Consider the following 21,341-nt stretch of genomic DNA (forward strand, 5'->3'; position numbering starts at 1 on the left):
ACATTTTTTAAAACTAAAAAAAGCCCTTAATGCAGTATGTGGGGAACTGCATATACTTCATGGTGTACCGTTGAACTCAATTAACTGAGACAACTGCCCCAACATGAACATTTTCGATTACCAGAATAATCAGGGACCTGAGCCACAAAGGCACACTATCAAGAAGTGACCGTTCACTTCAATTCATTTTATTGATATGAGGAACAAACTCCTTTTTAAAATAAAATATCTAGTTGGTACATTGATGGATTGGTTGATCGACACACAACAAAACTTTTATTTGCCTTACAGGTGGAACAGGCGAACAATTTGGTGGGTTTGCAGACTTTGCCTCAGCAAATACAACACAGAGTAACCTCCCTTTGACACCAGGTACATTATTGCTATCAAGAGCTCGTTAGCACTTGCAGGCTGTGTTTATATATTCATAACATGTTTGTTTATGTACTATTAGTTTTCTGTATAGCAGAGGTGCAAAATCCCATACATGTCTGAAATTATGTTGTATTAATGTAATCAAGCACCAGCCTCAGTCAGAGGCTTCTGGCCCAAAAAAAACGACATCGCAGATTGTTGAAGACCATCAAGGTTGACAAGAAACTGCTGTTCTGGAAAAGACAATAACAAAATCCTTTCTTTCGTTTTCCAAGGTTCATATTGTTTTAGGCAAAATTGTTCTAAAATGATAATTAGCCAAGATTACTGGTAAATCACTGGTACTGCAGCAGGGCCTTTAGTGCTGAAGAATGTAGCCCAGGATGTAAAAAGGTGGAAGCTTTTAGCAGCTTTTAATAATGAATGCCAAGTTAATTGATTTTCATCTCTTTATTCTTGGGTCTTATTCTTATGTCTTGAGGTCGTTTGACATGTTTCAACATCAAACAGTTGTTAAATTTCAGAGCTTCACAAGACATCACCTTTCTTCCAATTTATCGAGTATTTTAGTGGTACTTTAAGAGCCAACATTTTCAAAACAATGTTTTAATTGAGAAACAAAATTTGTTATGCAGTGAAAGCGTGACATACAAAACAGATTAATTTATTGAATGTAAATCTTTGGGCTTCCAGCCAATATGGCTTAACACTTAATTCAACAGTGCCTTCGTTCTGTATCTCATTGTATTCGTAATGCTCCCCTTGACCTTGGTTTGAATGATAAAAATGTAACCTGTTACATATTTTTCAAGTCTACAGTTTACACATGTATTGTGGATTTTTCTTGACATTAAGAAAGAGCAAATCTCTGCCATTCACTTAATGATGGCATCAAATATATCGGGGCTCTGTGGATTACGGAATGCCTGACATAGATATCTGACTTCAGGCAAAATCTCCCATAATTCTTTCAGTATTTTTTGAGATGATAGCAACAAAAAAAAAAGGCTTTCTGATATTATTAATTGGGTATTGTGCATGTTCCATTGTTTAATAATTGGTGGTGTTAGAGTGAACATTTAAGATGTTCATTGAAATGAAAGAATTATGGGAAATGTATGCAGAACGATACTATATGAGTACCTATAGAAAATGGACATTTCGAACTTATGGAAATAAACTGGCTTACAGTCTACACCCGCATTTTCTAACCTCTACCCTTCCAAGGTACCCTTCACAAACAATGTTGATCTCTGAACTGATTGTGTTTACTTAACATAAGATATTATGCCATTAAAACATTTCTATGTTGGCACCAAAAAATAAATAAATAGTTCTTTATTAAATTTTGGAATATCTTCATGTTCACAAGCTTAATTGTTTGTAAGCTAGGTATTGTTTCCCCTCGGTTGAGCTTTCAACCAGATACCCAGCCCACCTTCAAGTCTACCTTTCCCACTTTCATAACAACAATGTCTTGACTTTCTGCTACCACCTGGAACCCTCGTAAATGTTATTATATAATGGATTTGTCTATTCCAGTGTTTTTCTGGTTGGACTTCCATCTTTTGCTCAATGAAAACTTGTGTTAATCCAAATCGCACCATGTTTGCACCATGTTGTTCATCCATCACTCTATACTGTTTCAATTAGCATTGGTTCTCAGTCCATTGCCTCAGTTTCAAAATGATCCTTGTGTTAAAATTGTCAAAGCTGTGGTGTGTCAAAATTATCCTAGTTTTCAACTTCAGTTTTTTATGTGAACGGACTTAATGGCGTATGTTTTTTGTGATCCTCTACCCTCCAAGTCTAGCATTTTGCACATTCCCACTGTTTTTTAATTGAATCACAGTAGTGTCTGTGCCTGTAATTGACGTGACCCCCCAAAGCTCTGGAACTTATTACCAAAACATCACCAGGTATCAGTCCTACCTTCATATTGGATCAGGACTAATGCAGAGTCTCAACTGAAAGTCAATATTTTATTTTCCCTCAGATGTTATTCAACCTGCTGAGTTCCTTCAGCAGCTTGTTTTTTCTCACATAACTTTAATGGTGCATTAGTAAATAGTTGCACCCCCAGCTGAGATCCTTGCAAGCACACTAGTTTGATCCTTACATTTTGTGTCCCTACTTCATTATTCCTACTCTCCTGATCGTGTTCTGTGCCAGGCAGCAATTTGCTTTCAGTTGCATAAGTTTCCACTATAACTAACAGTTTCTTAAGTAAACCTTTACAAAATGCCACCTTGAGGACATACAAATAATATCAATTGACAATTCCCAGTGCACCATTTTTTGGGGACTTCCAAAAAAATGCAACATCTCAATTGTATAAATACATGCTGACTCTCCTTAATCAGCTGGAATCATTTAAGACCTGTAATTGTAGTCTTGAATAATTTCCCAACATTAGATATTAAACTAATTGATCTGTAATTTCCTGGGTTTTTAAAAAAATCATCTTTATACTTTTCTTAAAAAGCAGTGATATGTACAATTTTCTAATTTAAAGTGTGGTTCTAGAAACGTGAGCTTTGAGGATATTTACAGATTTCTCACCAGTTTTCTTTAAAATGCCTAGACTGGAACCCCCCCAAACTTGTTTGTTACTCAATAGTGCCTTTATACTATGTGTTTTTAGTTTCACCATCTGACCTCTGGATATTTCCTTAAGTTGCTTAATGCAAAAGATGATAATGCTCCTTTTAAATACCTTGGAATATTTTGATACATTGAAAACATTATACAGGTTCAAAATGCTGGAGTAACTCAGTGGGACAGGCAGCATCTCGGGAGAGAAGGACCACCCATTCCTTCTCTCCAGAGATGCTGCCTGGTCCACTGAGTTACTCCAGTATTTGTTGTAAACCAGCATCCGCAGTTCCTTCCTATACAAACAGGTATAGATCAATGATTGAACAATCATGGTTACATGAGTCAGTAGGATATTCAGCTTCATTTAAATGTCTTGGATATAAAATAATTGTGGCTGACATTCCATTGCTGTGTTGAATGGGAGGTCTGTCCGATACAAAACTATTACAAAATTAACACCCAACGCAACCAAGGCCAATCCAGACCCAGAATACTGAACATTTTGTGTATGAATGTGATTCAGTCTTGAGGCATTTGCAGAAAAACAGATAGAAGATTTGGTTGCACATAAATTAGACTTATCCAAATACATAGGATATGTATATTAATACCAGGCAAACCCTCCTGATAATGCACTGGCCAGACCAACCTGGGCCAACCCAGATATGATTAGTTATTCAGAACGTATGTGTGCCTGACACATGCAGTCATGTCTTTTTGAGGTTGGCTAACCAGGCAGTTTGCCGTACTCACGAAGTTTACCTGCCTTTCAGTGGAGACATTAAACCAAAACCTAACTGTTCCCTTGGATGCTTGTATAAGATTCCATGCTTCTATTAATAAAATAAGTTATCCCCAGTGTCCTTGTAAAAATTCTTTGTGTGCAAATTGGCTCCCCCATTCCTGCACTTTCACGTTTTAGTGTTTTTCATTAATTTTTAACAAAAATATATTTACTTCATTTTTAAATGATTGTTGTAAAATCTCTTAAAGCTTTGACAGTTGACAAGGCTTTTGGGGATGTTTTGAGGGTTGAGCCTCCTTTCTGGTTTTTGAGGCATTGCTGCCACTCAAGCCGCATGGGATGCACAATCCCATCCAATCTGGATAACCAATGGTGTGGGGTGATTGTGGGCATAAAACCATGGCAGCGAGATGGGGCCCATTAAAAAAAATGCATTGTGAAGTCATGCTTCATGGTGTTGTAAAATTGACATGTATATTCTGATCTGACTCTGGAAAGTGGCAGTCTGATGCATCTCCTCTCCCAGGAGATACTTTTGCAAAGCTTGGAGTACAAGTCCATTATAATGTCACCCAAATTTCTGAAAGCTGCTCCAGGGACTTTCTCATTTTAGACGTAAGTAAAACTAATGTAGAATTTTTGATAGTTTGAGAACATCAGCTCCAACTGTGCTCTTCAAAGCAATTATGAAACAACTTAGCGACAAAACACTTTTCTGGTCACTGGAATGCAAGGAGTAACATTGTGTGCTATGAGTTAAAAGCTATATTCTCTAAACACTAGCAGAGTACACTGGCAGCATCTCTGGCTATGCTGTTGGTTTGTTTTAGCATGGTGCCCATTTGAATTGTTTGTGAAAATAACAATATTACTTATGATGTACACTTTGTTGGTAATTTGAATATAAGAGTATGAATGGAAATTACTAATTCAAAATAACACAAAGCGTATTCTGTTGTTCAGATTTCAGAGTTTGTAGTATGTTCGAGATTTCTAGAATGTGATAATCTTTCAAAGCTGGTCACAAAATCGAAAAACCATGCGAGAACAAAATGGGAATATGGTATAAGGAATTGTTCGTAGCAATAAATTGAATTTATAATTGGGTATGTGTTAATATTAAGGGAAGAATATTGTATTGGATGTTGGAAGATTTTTTTTTAAATGTCAATGAAAGTAGAAAAGTTGACCGTAGATTATTAACTGATTTAAAGAAAGATATCTTTAGCAGTGAGTCACTCCCACACACACAAACATGGACACCTGCTTCATTTAAGAACGCTCCCACCTGTAAGAGTTATTATTGGATCAGAATGTAACCCTGTGTCTTTCTATTTTCTCATGTGGATTTTGTGGTAGCTTGTTTTCATCCTGTGTTCTCTCTTAATCTTTAGCTCGTACTTTTCAAATGCGTGGTTTTAGGAGTGACTTGTTTTTATTTACATGTATGCAATCATAAACTGTATTTGCACAGCGTCATAGCCAGGCCAGATCATTGTCTGTCCTAACTGCTTAGATCTACATTTTCAGCAATGGAACTCTTGCCCATCACTACCACCACCTCTCTACTCCACTGGTCCCTCCCCCTTGTGGTAAATAAAAGGATTTGGTGCTCCAGTTAGTTTTTGAATCTTGCAGAATTACTAGCCACCTTGGCATCACTGTCGGTCTATCTTGCATATTGAAAGTTCCCATTATCACTGCACGAGGAACATTAGCTTAATTTAGTTTATTATTGTCACGTGTACAAGGTACAGTGAAAAGCTTTTGTTTACATGCTATCCAGTCAAAGAAAAGACTACACATGAACGCAATCGAGGTGTGTCAGTTGTCTCAAGTTTCATTGTTGCTCTAAAGGTTATGCTGAGAATGGCATTTTTAGTAAAATGATCATCAATTGAGTATCGCTTATCATTGAGATTTTGAACTAGACTTTAGATAAAGATAAAGACATCTTTGGAATGAAGATAAAGACATCTTTGCACATTGTCATTCCTCTAAACATATTCACTGCCCACAGCAGCAAAAATGTCTACTTTTCCACCGTTTTAGTTTATACAAAGCATCATTTGAACTTGTAAAATATGGCAGAAACTCCAGAAGCTGGGGGAATCTCGTCCGGGGCATCCAATTCATTCTGCAGCATTAGATTATAGCCTTACAGTATTCTTCCATGTAATAATTCTGTGTATAGGCCTATTGAGCATAACTTGACAGCACAGGGTAAAAGATTCACGAACCTTGCGTCATTTAAAAGTGATGTGTCCTGATTTTGACTAGTGACCCAAACCTTTTAAATTCAGTATTTCTTTTAAAAAATCAAATCTTTGCAGAAGTCATTCGGAGTGGTTTTGCTTGATGTGAAAATTGATGATGAGAAAGGAAGAGTAGTGAGTTGATGGGGTGTGGGGGAGCTGTCAAGGAGAGAGGGATATTCATAAATCCATGACTAATCCTGCATACTGTGCTTGTCGGTGCTTATTAAGAAACAATTCTTAACTATTTTAATATATATAATAATTAGTCCCAGGAAGCTGATTTACGTGTGCTCATTTTGTGCTGTTCTATGTACATACTTTTAAATGCTACTTGATGCAGATACCTGTAATAGGTTTATATAACCTAAATGCTTTTAAGGTCTCATAACCATTCAAAAATGATTAATCTGGGTTGAATGTTATTTCTAGAGGGACCATGAGTGTTACAAAAGGATTAATCAAATTTGAAAAATGATTTCTAAAGGGACTGTAAGTGTTCAGCAATGATTAATCTTCTTTGAGAAATGATTTCCGAAGGGGCTATTACTATTGCTGTGCAGCCTGTAAATTAACACAAGAAACGACAGCTCAAAACTGATTATTTGTCCAGCAAATCTGAGTTGCGAGTTTCATCCTGGTGAAATGGGGGCATTTAACTTGAACAGCTATAGTGTATATACAACAATGAGGAGGACATATCTAAATTCTGTTTAACTTTGCACCTCTCCACTGCTCCTCACCTAATAATCATTCAGTGAGGATACTGCTTGATGGTCCAGAGCCTTGTAGAGCAATTAGACTATGTTTCCCAGTCTGGGCTAGGTAATGTGTAGTGTCCCAGAAGTAAAGATATTGTTATTGTTACAGATGAATAATATGACATTCACGTGAAGAATGGTTAGACAAAGAAATAAGAAGCAACTGGTGCTTGCAAAATTATTGAATGAGAGAGAAGGGTAAAACTTAATGTGAAGGCAAAAGCACATAAGAATATCTATCTTTTATATGACTAAAACCGATTTGCAATTAAATTAATGCAAATTAAAAAAAACAAAAAGCAATTAGCACTATGGTATGAAGGATTACATGACATTTAATGGTAACATTAGAAAAATGACGATGTTATGAGATAGTGTCAAAAGATTTTTGAAAATTAAGGAACTTTTTCAGAAGCAGAGAGGTTTACTGGAGGCATTGTTACTAATAGTGGAATGATGAAAAGGAGCATAACAGGCCATGTCTGGAAAGCCCTGGATATCTCTGAATTTGGAGGAAGTTACAGAAATGGGGAGCGGTAAAGACATGGAAAGATTTGGAAATAAGATTGATAATTTTTAAATGCAGTAGTCCTAGATTGGGAACCATATAGTAAACTATATGTTAATTTATCTTTGAATTTGAAAAGTTATTTCTCCAAGAATAATTATTCAACAAAAAAAAATACAATGGAAGTATAATACTTGCAAGAAGTTGAATAGTTCTGTATGGCTTCATAAAACAATCTCTTCCTCTCGATAGAAGGGTTTAGAGGGATATGGGCCAAATGCATGCATGTGGAACCAGCTTAGATGGGGCATCTTGGTCGGCATGATGAGTTGGGCCAAAGGTCCTCTCCTTACTGTATGACAATAATCCTATGACTATCACTCTGTTTATACAAAATCAAATATCGATTTTTAAACTTTGCAACGCATTCAAAAAGTTACAAATGACAATGTTTCAATATATTGTCACATATCATACAATATATTTCTCTATTTTCATCCAGAGGGAAAGGGCTGAGTAGCAGAAGGGATATAGAAATTATTTGAAAAGATGCTTGTAGCAGATGTGTCTGAATTCAAAAGCTACAATCGTCTGGTATTGTCTGTGACTACTTTGACCTCTGTTTATGATTTTATTATAAAGTAAGAATCAACTCACTCCATATTAATGATTGCTTCACATTATGTGCTCATGAACAAAATCAATAATTCACAACATTGTCATTGTGCTATTGATAATGTCAAATGAAGAGGGCGTAACAAGAACAAATTTCTGTTTATTGTCAAATAGAAGATTGGGTTATGATTTTGAAATCAGAATAACTGCTTGATTATCATTAAGGTATTTTATATGCATCAGGGTCAGGTGTACTTGCTTGGCTATAGAATCTTCATTTTGGATACTTGTATCATTGCCTTTTTAATGAAATATCCACAAGACTCTCAGATGAAGTCTTTCAGTTCTGCAGTCACTTTGTAAGGATCATGCCTGTCCCGTTGACCTTCTGGTTTAGACTTCACAAACAACTGCTTTCTTGAGTGTATTTCAATTTTTTTCACTTTTTGTAGTCATAAAGATATTGATGTTGTTTAACGTGGGTATTTGAAATTACCAAGGATTTTGCAAGGAAAAGTTTCTTTGCCTAAAATTGGTTATCAATGTTGCTTTGTCACTGGGGGGGGGATTTAATCTTCATCGTAGCTAGTGTACAAAGACAGTAAGTTCAAAAATCTGACAATCTGATAAAGGGATGCATATGTTCAAATATTGCAGGAGCCTTGGTTGAGATATATGAGCCATCATTAGACATGGGTGAGGTGCTGGGAGACTGGAGGGTGGCTAATGCTGTGCCTCTATTTAAGAAGAGTTGCAAAGAAAAGCCTGGGAACTATAGACCAGTGAGCCTAACATCTGTGGTAAGCAAGTTATTGGAGAGTATTCTGAAGGATAAGATATATATATATGCATTTGGGTAAATCTGGGCTAATTGGTGATACTCAGCATGGTTTTGTACATGGGCGATTGTCTTACAAATATGATTGAATTACCAAAAAGGTTGATGAGAGCAAGGCCATAGACATTATCTTCAAAAGACTTCAGCAAAGCCTTGGATACAGTTCCACATGGTAGGCTGTTCTGGAAGGCTAGGTTGCATGGGATTCAGAGAGAGCGAGCCGGCTGGATAATTGGCTTCATGGAAGGAAGACTGATGGTGGAGGGTTGTTTTTTGGGCTGGAGGCCTGTGACTAGTGGTGTGCCTCAGGGATCATTGCTGGATCCATTGTTGTTTGGGATTTATATCAACGATTTGGATGAGAACGTAGAAGGTATAATTAGTAAGTTTTCAAAAATTACAGCAGGATCTTGATCTCTTTGGTAAGAGGAATGGTTAAAGGAGTTTAATGCTGATATGTGTGAGTTGTTGCATTTTGGGACGTCAAACCAGGACAATATGAAAGGCAGGGACTTTGGGTGCGTTGTAGAGCAGAGGTACCTAGAAGTGCAGGTACATATTCCCTGAAAGTGGCACCACGAGTAGATAGGGCAGTCAAGAAGGCTTTCAGTACATTGGCCGTCATCAGTCAGCAAATTGAGTACAGAAGTTGGGATATTGTGTTACAGTTGTATATGATGTTGGTGTGGCTGCATTTGGAGTACTGTGTTCAATTTTGGTCACCCTGTTGCAGGAAGGATATTGTTAAGCTAGAAAGAACGCAGAGAGGTTTTATGAGGATGTTGCCAGGACTTGAGGCCCTGAGCTATAGAGAGAGGTTGGGCAGGTCAGGTCTTTATCCCTAGGAGCGCAGGAGGATGAGGGGTGATCTTATAGAGGTGAATAAGATCATGAGAGGAATAGATTAGGTGAACGCACAGTCATTTACCCAGAGTAGGGGAAATAAGAACCAGAGGGCATGTTTAAGTTGAGATGGGAAAGATTTAATTGAACCAGAGGAGCACCTTTTTCAGAGGGTGGTGGCTATATATGGAACGAACTGCCAGAAGAGTATAGGAGTAAAGAGGTCCTTCTGCAGTTGTACAGGGCCCTGGTGAGACCAGATCTGGAGTATTGTGTGCAGTTTTGCTCTCCTAATTTGAGGAAGGACGTCCTTGCTATTGAGGCAGTGCAGCTTAGGCTCACGAGGTTAATCCCCGGGATGGCGGGACTGTCATATGGTGAAAGATTGGAAAGACTGGGCTTGTATTCGCTGGAGTTTAGAAGGATGAGAGGGGATCTTATAGAGACGTATAAAATGATGAAAGGACTGGACAAGCCAGATGCAGGAAAAATATTCCCAATTTTGGGGGATTCCAGAGCCAGGTGCCACAGTCCCTGAAGAACAAAGGAGAAGCCATTTAAAACTGAGGTGAGAAAAAACTTTTTCACCCAGAGAGTTGTGAATTTGTGGAATTCTCTGCCACAGAAGGCAGTGGAGGCCAAATCACTATGATTTTAAAAGAGAGTTAGATAGAGCTCTAGGGGCTAGTGGAAGCAGGGGATATGGGGAGAAGGCAGGCACAGGTTACTGATTGTAGATGATCAGCCATGATCACAATGAATGGCGGTGCTGGTACGAAGGGCCAAATGGCCTTCTCCTGCACCTATTTTCTGTGTTTCTATGTAAGAGGTAGTTGAGGCAGGTACTATAACAACATTTAAAAGACATTTCGACAGTTACATTGGAAAGGTTCGAAGGGATATCAGCCAAACATGGGCAAATGGGACTCTCTTAGATAGGGCAGGGAGGAGTAGTGAAGATGGGCCATTTTGGTCAGCAAGGGCAAATTGGACAAAAGGGCACATTTCAGTGTTGTTTGTCAAGGATATCTGGTAATTAATTGTTAGTTTCTACCCTTTATCTTCAATGGGTTACATCCGACCTGTTTGCAAGGATGCAAATGGAGGGTGGGGGAGTGGGGAGAACTCGGTGAAATGCGAGACTGAAATTGCAAAGTGAAATTGTGGAATGCTTTGCCACAGAGATCATTGGATGTTTTAAGGAAAATATTTAAAGCATAGGACTATCCTGGGATATGCGAGATTGCTTTTGGGAAAGACTGACATGTAGAGGGAGTCAGTTATTCTCTTTTGATGTGAATCAGTCTTTTCAATATTGAGCCTAAATTCCAACCAGTCGCTGAATTTCAGCAGCACCATGACATTTTCCAGACCAGAATGCTGTGCCAATTTCAAAGCTGTCAGGTTTAAAATATGAAGCTACTTGAAGCATCCAAAACTTTTTTTAAGCGAACAGCTGTGGATGCAAACTAATGCATCAATAATTGAGCAGTATTCGATTCCGCTGATCACAGTGCAGCTTTCTTGTTCATTTAAAGTTTGGCGTACCTCCAATGTGCCCTCCATGATGAGAATTGACAAATAATCAAGAGTCCCTGAATTTAATTCTTGGATGAATAGTACACGATTGGGCATGGGACAAGAAAAAAATCAAGACACATAACAAAAGTATACTGAGTTTTGGCATCTTTACAAACCTTCAATCTGCAAAACTGGTGGATATTCAGGACAATGGATTATTGAAGCTCAGGTAGCCGAGGCTCCACTTATTTATTTGTTGCATGCTTTTAAAAGTACTTGGTTCAAATGTTTACTTCCCAAGAGGCTTGCAGAAATGTAATACTTTGGGGTCTGTCAATTTCCTCCTTTCACCTCTTCATCCACTCCCCCTGATAAAAAATATTTTAGATTTGTCCATTTAAATGCATCTCTGCAAGTGATAGTATGACATGCTGAGAATGTTCCACTGCAAGCATCCAACAACTGGCACATCCTCACCCAATCAAGCTCCCATCAATAACATTTTGGATGCTATAATTGACCCTAGTTTTTTTTGGATTAAGGATATTAAAACAAAATATCTGTCAAACCTCTTGTGTTGGATTTTATTGAACCTTGCGTGCAGATGGACATTTGGTGAAGATTAATTTGGTCGTGTCCAAGTGTTTGTGGTTGAATAACCTGCTGATATTTCACATAGCAACAACCCCTTGGGTGCCCCTCAAAAGAGCGGTATCTAACATAAGCAATTATGTCGAGAAGTGAGAATGTTTTAGGATTGTAGTTCCATATAAAATAAAAGATACTATCAGATAATGATGGCTAGCAGATGTTGTTTTCAGTTTTGATTAATTTACTAGTTTTGCCCTTAGATTTTATTAAATGGGTGGATGGTTCAGTCCAGGCTTTTCTGCAGCTGTTAATAAAATTAACATCAATTTAACCTGTAATTATTGGGAACAAAGACTTTTGGATGTGAAGTGAAGTGACTATGACAAACAGTGGAAGAATGATTTTTGCCTTACTCAGTTGTGAGCTGGAAGTTTGCAGTTGGGGAGTTTGCAGTTGGGGGTGCAAATTTTGTAATATTGGTGATGTCTTTTGTTATTGTGATACTAACCCCGAATATATTCAAACTTCTTGCAATCGCCCTATCCCTCCTCAATATGTATTGCAATTACTATTTAGCACCTTGCGTAGTTGTTTTTTTAATATAAATATCTGGAGAGCTTATTGGGTGTTAAAATTAGTACCATGAGACAATGTTTATAAGATGAAGTATTAATTGTTTTAGTTTAATATACCATCTGACAAATAAAATATAGTCATTCATTCCCTGTTGCAGCCTACTTTAATGAGGTGTAATCCATTATTCCGAAATAAAAGTATAGCCATTAATAAGCTATATCAAATGAGAACAAGCAGAAACTTGTACACTAAAAATAAGAAATTGTTTTGCCACACAATGACTTTGTAAGAGAAAACAACTTTCCAAAATATTTGTTAACTTATAAAAGTTTTGTTATACTATTTTGCTGCATTACTAAAACTAAAAATATACGACGCTAGAACATGTAGTCTGGACGAGAGATCACCTGGAGACATGAGCATGTCAATTCTGATTTGTTTCTAGTTCATTGCACTGCTAATCTTGCTCACTGTTATCCTCTACCTTGCAGGCACATCAACTGGTGGCAATGCTGATTTTGGTGATTGGAGTGCCTTCAACCAAACCCAGTCCAATCAGGTCACTGTGGCAAGTGGGGACATTTACAACAATATGCAACATGCCCCTGTCCAACCTTCTGCATCTACCATGGAAACATTTGATCCACATGATGGTATGCAGTCAACCATGACCACATCCCAGAGCATGAACTTTGTTATGTCAGCCACCAACACCTTAGCCATGACTGGTACCAGTATGACCATGTCCAGATCCCAGGTGAGTGCAAGTATATGATCAGGTGTTAGAATCATGTAGATTGGATTCCACTGTCCAGGCCAAACTTTATAACATAACATAACATAACAAAACTTTATTGTCACTCGGCACAAACACCGAACGAAATTTCAGCAGTCACAAGACACAGCAAAAAAAGAAAAGAACACAGGACACACGACCCCAACACAAACATCCATCACAGTGACTCCAAACACCCCCTCACTGTGATGGAGGCAACAAAACTTCCCCTCTCTTCCCCCCGCACCTACAGACAGACAGCTCGACCCCTACCGAGGCAACCGACACGCACAGCCCCCGCAAGGGGATGGAAGGCCCCGCGGCCGAGTCGCACCGGGCACTGAAACGTCCCGCGGCCGCACCAGGCGATGTTAAGTCCAGCGGCCGAGCCGCACCGGGCACCGAAACGTCCCGCGGCCGAGCCGCACCGGGCACTGAAACGTCCCGCGGCCGAGCCGCACCGGGCACTGAAACGTCCCGCGGCCGCGCCGGCGATGTTAAGTCCCGCAGCCGAGCCGCACCGGGCACTGAAACGTCCCGCAGCCGAGCCGCGCCGGGCACTGAAACGTCCCGCAGCCGAGCCGCACCGGGCACTGAAACGTCCCGCAGCCGAGCCGCGCCGGGCACTGAAACGTCCCGCAGCCGAGCCGCGCCGGGCACTGAAACGTCCCGCAGCCGAGCCGCACCGGGCACTGAAACGTCCCGCAGCCGAGCCGCACCGGGCACTGAAACGTCCCGCAGCCGAGCCGCACCGGGCACTGAAACGTCCCGCGGCCGAGCCGCGCCGGCGATGTTAAGTCCAGCGGCCGAGCCGCGCCGGGCGATGGAAGGCCCCGCGGGCGAGCTGCGCCCCGGGGAAGAGACCTAACAAAAGAAAGGTTTCCCCCCCCGCCCCCCCCCACACATACACAGCCAAAAACAGAAACAAAAACCATCCCAACACCGACACAAACAAAAAAAAGAAAAAAAGACAAACAGACTGCCAGAGAGCCGCAGCCGTTAGGCATTTATGTGTAGGAAGGAACTACAGATGCTGGTTTAAACTGAAGATAGACAAAAAAAGCTGGAGTAACTCAGCGGGTCAGACAGCATCTCTGGAGGAAAGGAATAGGTAATGTTTCAGGTGGAGACCCTTCTTCAGACTCGTAGGTGACGTTTCCGGTCGAGACCTTTCTTGAGAAGGGTCTCGATCCAAAATGTCACCTATTTCTTTTCTCCAGAGATGCTGTCTGACCTGCTGAGTTACTCCAGCTTTTTGTGCTGAACTTTATTATACTGAATATGAAATGTTATGGACAGAAGTATTTGTTGCTAGTTCTGAAAAACTAGTATTTGAATTTCCATGAATGGTGGTCATGTTACTATTTAGAGCTGTGAGAACTTGGATGTTAAAGGTAGAGGGATCTGAAAGGCAAAACACATAGCGGATTGGGCAAGAAGCATAGAGAGAGAAAAACTGTTTGTGTCTTAGTTGTCTATTATCCTGTTTTGATGTGCACCTGAATGATTAATCTTTCCTTTCCTTGCTGAGATTAATGGACGTAAAATGAATTTGCAGCAATTTCTGTTCTTAAAATTGTGTCAGATTCTACTCTTCCAAATCTAGGAGCAAGTAATCTGTGTAGTTTAATGCTGTATGGGTTAGCACCAGTAACAGGATGTGAATTGCAGCTGAAATGAACATTTTATGCTGTAATAAACAAGGCTCAAAAGACTAAATTACAACACAGAACCCTCCAAAATTTCCAATGGGATCCCACCACTAGCCACATTTTCCCATCACCACCCCTTCCCGACTTCTGCAGAGACCGTTCCCTCCGCAACTCCCTGGTTAACCCATCCCTTCCCACCCAAGCCGCCCCCTCCCCAGGTACCTTCCCCTGCAACCGCAGAAGATGCAACACCTGTTGCTATACCTCCACCCTCGACTCTGTCCAGGGACCCCAACAGTCGTTTCAGGTTAGGCAGAGATTCAACCTCCTTCAACCTCTTCTGCTGCATCCGTTGATCAAGATGTGGACTCCTATACATCGACGAGACCAAACGCAGACTGGGCGATCATTTTGCGGAACACCTTCACTCAGCCCGCGTGAACTAACCTGATCTCCCGGTTGCTGGACACTTTAATTCTCCTTCCCATTCCTACACAGACCTTTCTGTCCTCGGTCCCCTCCATTGTCAGTGAGTCTAAACTCTCAGAGAGAGGCATTCCCTCTCTCTCTACCCCTCCCCACCTAAGTCGCACTAGCTTCTCATTTTCACCCTACAAACAGTTTACAATGGCCTGTTTCCTTTATCATCGTTACTTTTTTGCCTATCTTTCGTTCATTGTTCTGTATCTTTCCACATCACCGTCTATATCTCTTGCTTCCCTGATCCATAACCAGTCTGAAGAAGGGTCTTGACCCGAAACGTCACCCATTCCTTCTCTCCAGAGATGCTGCCTGTTCCGCTGAGTTACTCCAGCTATTTGTGTCAATCTTTGGTTTAAACCAGCATCTGCAGTTCCTTCTTACACAGAATGAAATGATGAACTGGGATATTATGGAGAGAGTTTCATTGATCCAAGAGATGAGCAATAACAATGCAGTCACCACATAAATAGTTTGACCCTTCATTTGTGATGGTTTCAAAGAATAATTTCAGCCATTAACTTGTATATTTGTCTGTGTCAATGGTTGCTTGTTGAGATTGAGTGCTCATCTCCTCCTCCTTTTCCTTTATAACATAACATAACAAAACTTTATTGTCACTCGGCACAACACCGAACGAAATTTCAGCAGTCACAGCAAAAAAAGAAAAGAACACAGGACACACGACCCCAACACAAACATCCATCACAGTGACTCCAAACACCCCCTCACTGTGATGGAGGCAACAAAACTTCCCCTCTCCTCCCCCCGCACCCACGGACACTTCACTCCTTTTCAGAGGTAATGATTAAGCAACAGTGAGAAATAATTTGGTATTGCTCATGCAACATTTGGACGTCCTCCCAGGCAAGGCCTGGGGCAGATTGGAAAAGTGAGGATCGTCGCAGCTGATTAAAGCAGAACTGCTTGTCAGCTAACTCATTCTATGTCAAGATTTTAACTCTAGGCTCTCCTAGTCAATTGTGCTTTGTATTGCATGTGCCAGGACACATGGCAGGTATAGCGGCAACCTAGTCCTTCCCAATAAAATCCTTAGGCTTACCGTTGACGAAGGAGGGGAGTGATATTTCTTGACGCAAATAACAACAGAGATCTTCACGACGTTGCAGTTTAGTTAGTCGTTTATTGAAGTAAAAATACAAACAGATTAGTATATCTCCCTTCGTTTACTTGTTTGTTCGGAACTTAGTGTCGCACCATCACTCCTTTGTATCCTGTTACTGACATACTAAAACCCTATGTTTAGTAGGCTTGGCTTCTCTTGTATGGCTACTAAAACCCTATGTCTTAGCAGCTCCTGGTGTGTCTTGTATGGCCTGCTGGAACCCTATGTCTAGCAAGCTCCTGGTGTTACTGAAGCATTACGTCAGTGCTGGGTGAATTATACTCATAATTCTGGCCCCTCCCATGACTCCTCCCAGTCCATATACTTAAGCCTAGTATTATCTCCGACGACCCCCTGGTGTCCAAAAATAATACAGCAGAATATAAAATAGTATAATAATATGCTAAGATAGTTAATAAACACAAAATGGCACCTACAGCAGGGATTGAGGATATCAAAGAGAAAGGTTAAGGGGAAAGAGGCAGCCATTTTTCAGAGTCTTGTGTTGTATAACTTGTGTCTTTTTTTTATTTCAGCCTTTGCAGATGTTATCCATGCCTTTGTCAAGGCCAAATGCAATCCCCACACACAATATGCAGGACGACCAGAAAGTAGCCAAGCCATCTTTGCCTTCCACCTGGTCAGATCCAAGTGTTAACATCAGCTTGGATTTTCTCACACCTGGCATGCAATCTCCTAAGCCCCAGCAACCATCACTAAACACCATGATGCAGCAGCAAGGTAAATGCACTTAAAAATATCTCCAATGAAGAAAGACAGACTTGCATTTATAGAATGAGTGGATTGTACTTGCCTTAAGTCAATTATTCTATAACTTAGCTTGTCTCTGATTTCTGCTGCTTTGAAAGTCTAAGACAAGCTGTAAGTTAGATGCTGGCACTCACAATCTTCCATTTCTGCTGACACGAATACAGGGAATTGGAGATGCTGGAATCTTGCCAAAACGCAGTGCTGGTGGAGCTCAGTGGGTCAGGCAGCATCTGTAGAGCTAATGTTTTGAAGAAAGTTTCTCAATCACAACCCTGATGATCCTTGAACAAGGTGGAACTGTTAATGGGAAATGTGGCCTTCAATTTATAGCTTCTCACTGATATTTTGGTGGCTAGATCGGAAACCCCCTCTGTCGCTAGTTTGTCAATATTGCAGTCGCAAGCTGAAAAATATGAATTACAATTATACAGCTTGATCTGACATGGTTGGTGTAAGTGGCTGGTTTAATATAAATGCAAGTTTGCATTAATATACCAAATTAATGTCAAGCTTATTTTTCCACTCCTTGCTTCATTGGTAATTTTTTGGAATGAATTTAACCAACTTGTTTACTGGATCCCAACTGGAGCTCTAATTGCAGTTATAAATCATGTTTTGCAACTTTTTAATAATGCTTTTGTTATTGCCTGTTGGGGACTAGATCTGAGAGACAGAATGTGATGCTGCTATTAAACCAGTATTCCATCAAGGATTCCCAATGTCCATGGCCATTATATTTCACCTTCAAAAGTGTTGCCAAGTGAATGTGGATCTGAATCTAACAATTGCTTCAGTGGCAGTACCTCAAAGATCTCTGGGCCAGACACAAACTCTGCATCCTTAATCACTGCAATACGATACAATAAGTGATTGGACTACATCGTAGGCACTATTAGGGGCAAGTAAATGCCTCAAACGTTGCTCACAGTTTCAAGATAACTTTCAAGGGAGCCAAAAATCTGAAGTTGGAGGAACCATGAAGCCACTGCCTAATATACATATTGTCGTTCTTGATATAATTCTTCCTGACAATCTGTAATCAAAGGCAGCGCATTCAGGAAGCCGAAGAGCAGCCTGAGGCAGCCTTTCTGGGATTAAAAGATTCTCCTTGTCACCACTGCAGTGTGATGATGTGTGTGTGTGTAGAAACAAGGAACTGCTGATAAAAGACAAAGTGCTGGAGAAATCAGCGGTTCAGACAGCATCTCTGGAGAACATGGATAGGCGACATTTCTGGATGGAGCCCTTCTTCAGATTGATCATGGGTGGGGGGGGAGGGTAAACAAAGCAGGAAGAGAGGAGGGACACGCCAAGGTCTAGCAGGTAATAGATGGAAGATAGACACAAAAAGCTGGAATAACTCAGCGGGACAGGCAGCATCTATGGAGAGAAGGAATGGGTGACGTTTCGGGTCGAGACTGAGAAGGGTCTCGACCCGAAACATCACCCATTCCTTCTCTCCAGAGATGCTGCCTGTCCCGCTGAGTTACTCCAGCTTTTTGTGTCTACCTTTGGTTTAAACCAGCATCTGCTGTTTCTTCCTACACAGGTAATAGACGGATACAGGTGAGGTGGGTTTTCGAAAGACAAATCGTTAGACAAAGGCCAGAGATTATCAAACAGAATGTCTGCGACAAAATGATTGAAGAGTTGCAAATTGTGAAGCTTTTTATTTTCACCCTTTTTTAAAATTCAATGTTCTGTTTATTAACTCCCCTCACCTCCTTCCCCCCCCCCCCCCCCACAACCCTATTGTCACTCCCAACCCCATTCATCAGCAGCACTGCCCTTTTCAATGCATTCAAGATTCCAGCTGCATGCTGCATTTATTTGAAAAGTTTCTCCTCATGTCATTTTTTTTGGTTATTGGGTCATAGTGATACAGTGTGGAAACAGGCCCTTTAACCCAACCTGCCCACACCGGCCAACAATGTCCCAGCTACACTAGTCCCACTTGCCTGCGCTTGGTCCATATCCCTCCAAACCTGTCCTATCCATGTACCTGTCTAACTGTTTCTTAAACGATGGGATAGTCCCAGCCTCAACTAACTCAGCTGGCAGATTGTTCCATACACCCAGCACCCTTTGTGTGAAAAAGTTACATTTTGCATTAATTGACTGCATTAGGAGAAAACACAAGCTTTTAAAATCTAAAAATCTAACCTGCTCTTTTTTGATTTTCAGGCACACCGCCACTTGTGAACCTTGTGACCCAGAACTTTCCCGCCATATCCATTAACTCGCCAACCGGCGTGATGCCTCCGCGACCTCCAGGAGCATCTCCTTTGATGGCAAACAACGGGCCTATGGGGATGGGAATGCAAAACGTGATGGGGACAGGTGCTGTTGGGATGAATCCTATGGGTGTTCCTCAGGGCAGTGTGATGAACCAAGGAATGATGGGGATGAACATGGGAATGGCTCCTGCTGGCTTGTCCATGACAGGTTCCATGGGCATGGGTGCTCCTGCCATCGGTCTCGGTGCCAGTATGCAGCCCGCAATGGTGCAATCCAAGCAAGATGCCTTTGCCAATTTTGCCAACTTTAGCAAATGAGAAAGCTGGAAAGACTCCATTATCTAGATGAAGGTGTGAAGGCTGCACAAAATAGTACTTGAAATACATGAAGATAGGCTGTCTTAAATTTTTATAGCTGTAAAGAACAAGTTTTGTGAAGAATATGGCATATTTTGTATTGGGAGAAATCCAGTTGGCAAGATCTGTGCTATGAAATGTGTATGTCTGTTCCTATCAGAGGTTCTTGAAGTAAAGTCCCTTTCATTGGCATCTTGTTTGCGAGATACACCTTGAAAGCCTTTTTTTAAATCTTGTTAAATTTTAACTTTATTGAAATCAAAGGCCAGACATGGATTAGGAAAGCAGTTCGTATCAAAAAATTTTGTACCTAACTGAATGGCCTTTGAGTCGAGTTCCCAACAAAATCATTAAATTCCAGACTAGAATCATTAAGTTTTGTTGTTCTTTACCTCTTTATCTGGACACAATCATTCTCTAGCAGCTTGATAATCAATTTGTGTATATATCCTTTTATGTAACAAATGAATGCAAACCTATTTAAAAAAAGGTCTACCTAAGGTACCAAAAATAATAAACCTGATTACTGGAATGTAAATAGTTTGGTGATATGTTCCAGTCTTAATGAATGAAATTAAATCCTTTCTATCATGCAAATGTCTTTATTAATAATTAATAAACGGTGGTAGTTGCAGCTTTTAATTTAGTTTGTTTTTCCCCTTTCTTTAATGGTGATGAAATGCAGCTTAATGATTTAGGATAGAGGAAGGGCAAGTCAAGTCATTGAGTTAAGCACAGATCATGGTCACGTCATTGTTATAATTTTTTACCAGCACACCTGCACCCAGAAACCTTTTCATCCCCTCAGCCACATAAACAAGGCAGATGCGCAATACCCAAGACATTCCTCTCTGTTAAGCCTGCCCTTGCTTCCAAAGTGACATCAGGGGAAAAGTGTTTTGCATTTCATCCAAAAATGTGTACACTACCATTTTCCTTTGTTTTTTTCCCCCTCTCTCCCTCTCTCTCTCTCTCTCTCTTTCTGGTTTGCGGATAATTCTGTTCTTGATCACTGCTGAATGACGACTGGTATTTGACAATGCAAAACAATGTTATGTGTTTGTGGGATAGGAAGTTCACAGAGAGGGGGCACTCATTGCCAGTGATGTGGTTGCGTACCAACCAGTCAGAGGAGAAAGAAATGTTTCAATTGTACTCATGACCATTCATGTATTATGACAAACTATTCATTAAAACCTGTACTTAAAATCTTTTACGCCCTTTCTCTGACTTTGTATTGAGACATTGAGGAGAAAAATCATAGTGAAAGTAATTTTCAATTAATAATTCATATAGCCTTAATGACTTTTTGCATTTGTCCCTTTTCCAACAAAAGGGATTCGGCACTCAAAATTTAAAGAGGGAAGATGCCTTGACCTAGTCTAAACCTTGCCAATTCTCCCATCTACAACATTTATAATTAGGCATAAATTAATGCACATCAAGTTTACTATAATGAAAAGTGATTTTTCCTAAATAAGAAATGAGAGGGTGTAATTAGCACACTGCACTTTTTAAATCATTCAGCAATTCAATGTATTTGAATTGGGATAAAAGAATAAAAGCTTTCATGTATAGTTAAATCAAAATAATCAATGAATGCTTCAGCAACTTTAAAGCTGTCAGTAGTTTCTTTTTCTTGTAGTTGTTAAATGATTTCCTTGTAACTACCCCTGAAAGGCTGCCTTTCATGTTGATTGAGGTGTGTCATTTTTTA

The 21,341-nt window shown here is 40.2% G+C and overlaps 1 protein-coding gene across 2 annotated transcripts in view; it reads left to right on the plus strand.

Annotated features, from left to right (window-relative positions):
• Positions 1 to 20,835, plus strand: part of LOC144600249 (clathrin interactor 1-like) — a 132,876-nt gene extending 112,041 nt beyond the window's left edge. Inside the window, exons 9-12 of one of the 2 annotated variants that reach the window (XM_078411807.1) lie at positions 292 to 372; positions 12,718 to 12,983; positions 16,796 to 17,000; positions 19,215 to 20,835. In XM_078411807.1, the coding sequence (XP_078267933.1) occupies positions 292 to 372; positions 12,718 to 12,983; positions 16,796 to 17,000; positions 19,215 to 19,585 (923 nt within the window). In that variant the 3' untranslated portion in view covers positions 19,586 to 20,835. The remainder of the gene's footprint in view (positions 1 to 291; positions 373 to 12,717; positions 12,984 to 16,795; positions 17,001 to 19,214) is intronic. The other variant, XM_078411808.1, reaches the window with a different exon arrangement.
• The last annotated feature ends 506 nt before the right edge of the window (positions 20,836 to 21,341 follow it).

The sequence above is a fragment of the Rhinoraja longicauda genome, chromosome 14 (genome assembly GCF_053455715.1).
Source record: "Rhinoraja longicauda isolate Sanriku21f chromosome 14, sRhiLon1.1, whole genome shotgun sequence".
Taxonomy (NCBI): Eukaryota; Metazoa; Chordata; class Chondrichthyes; order Rajiformes; family Arhynchobatidae; genus Rhinoraja; species Rhinoraja longicauda.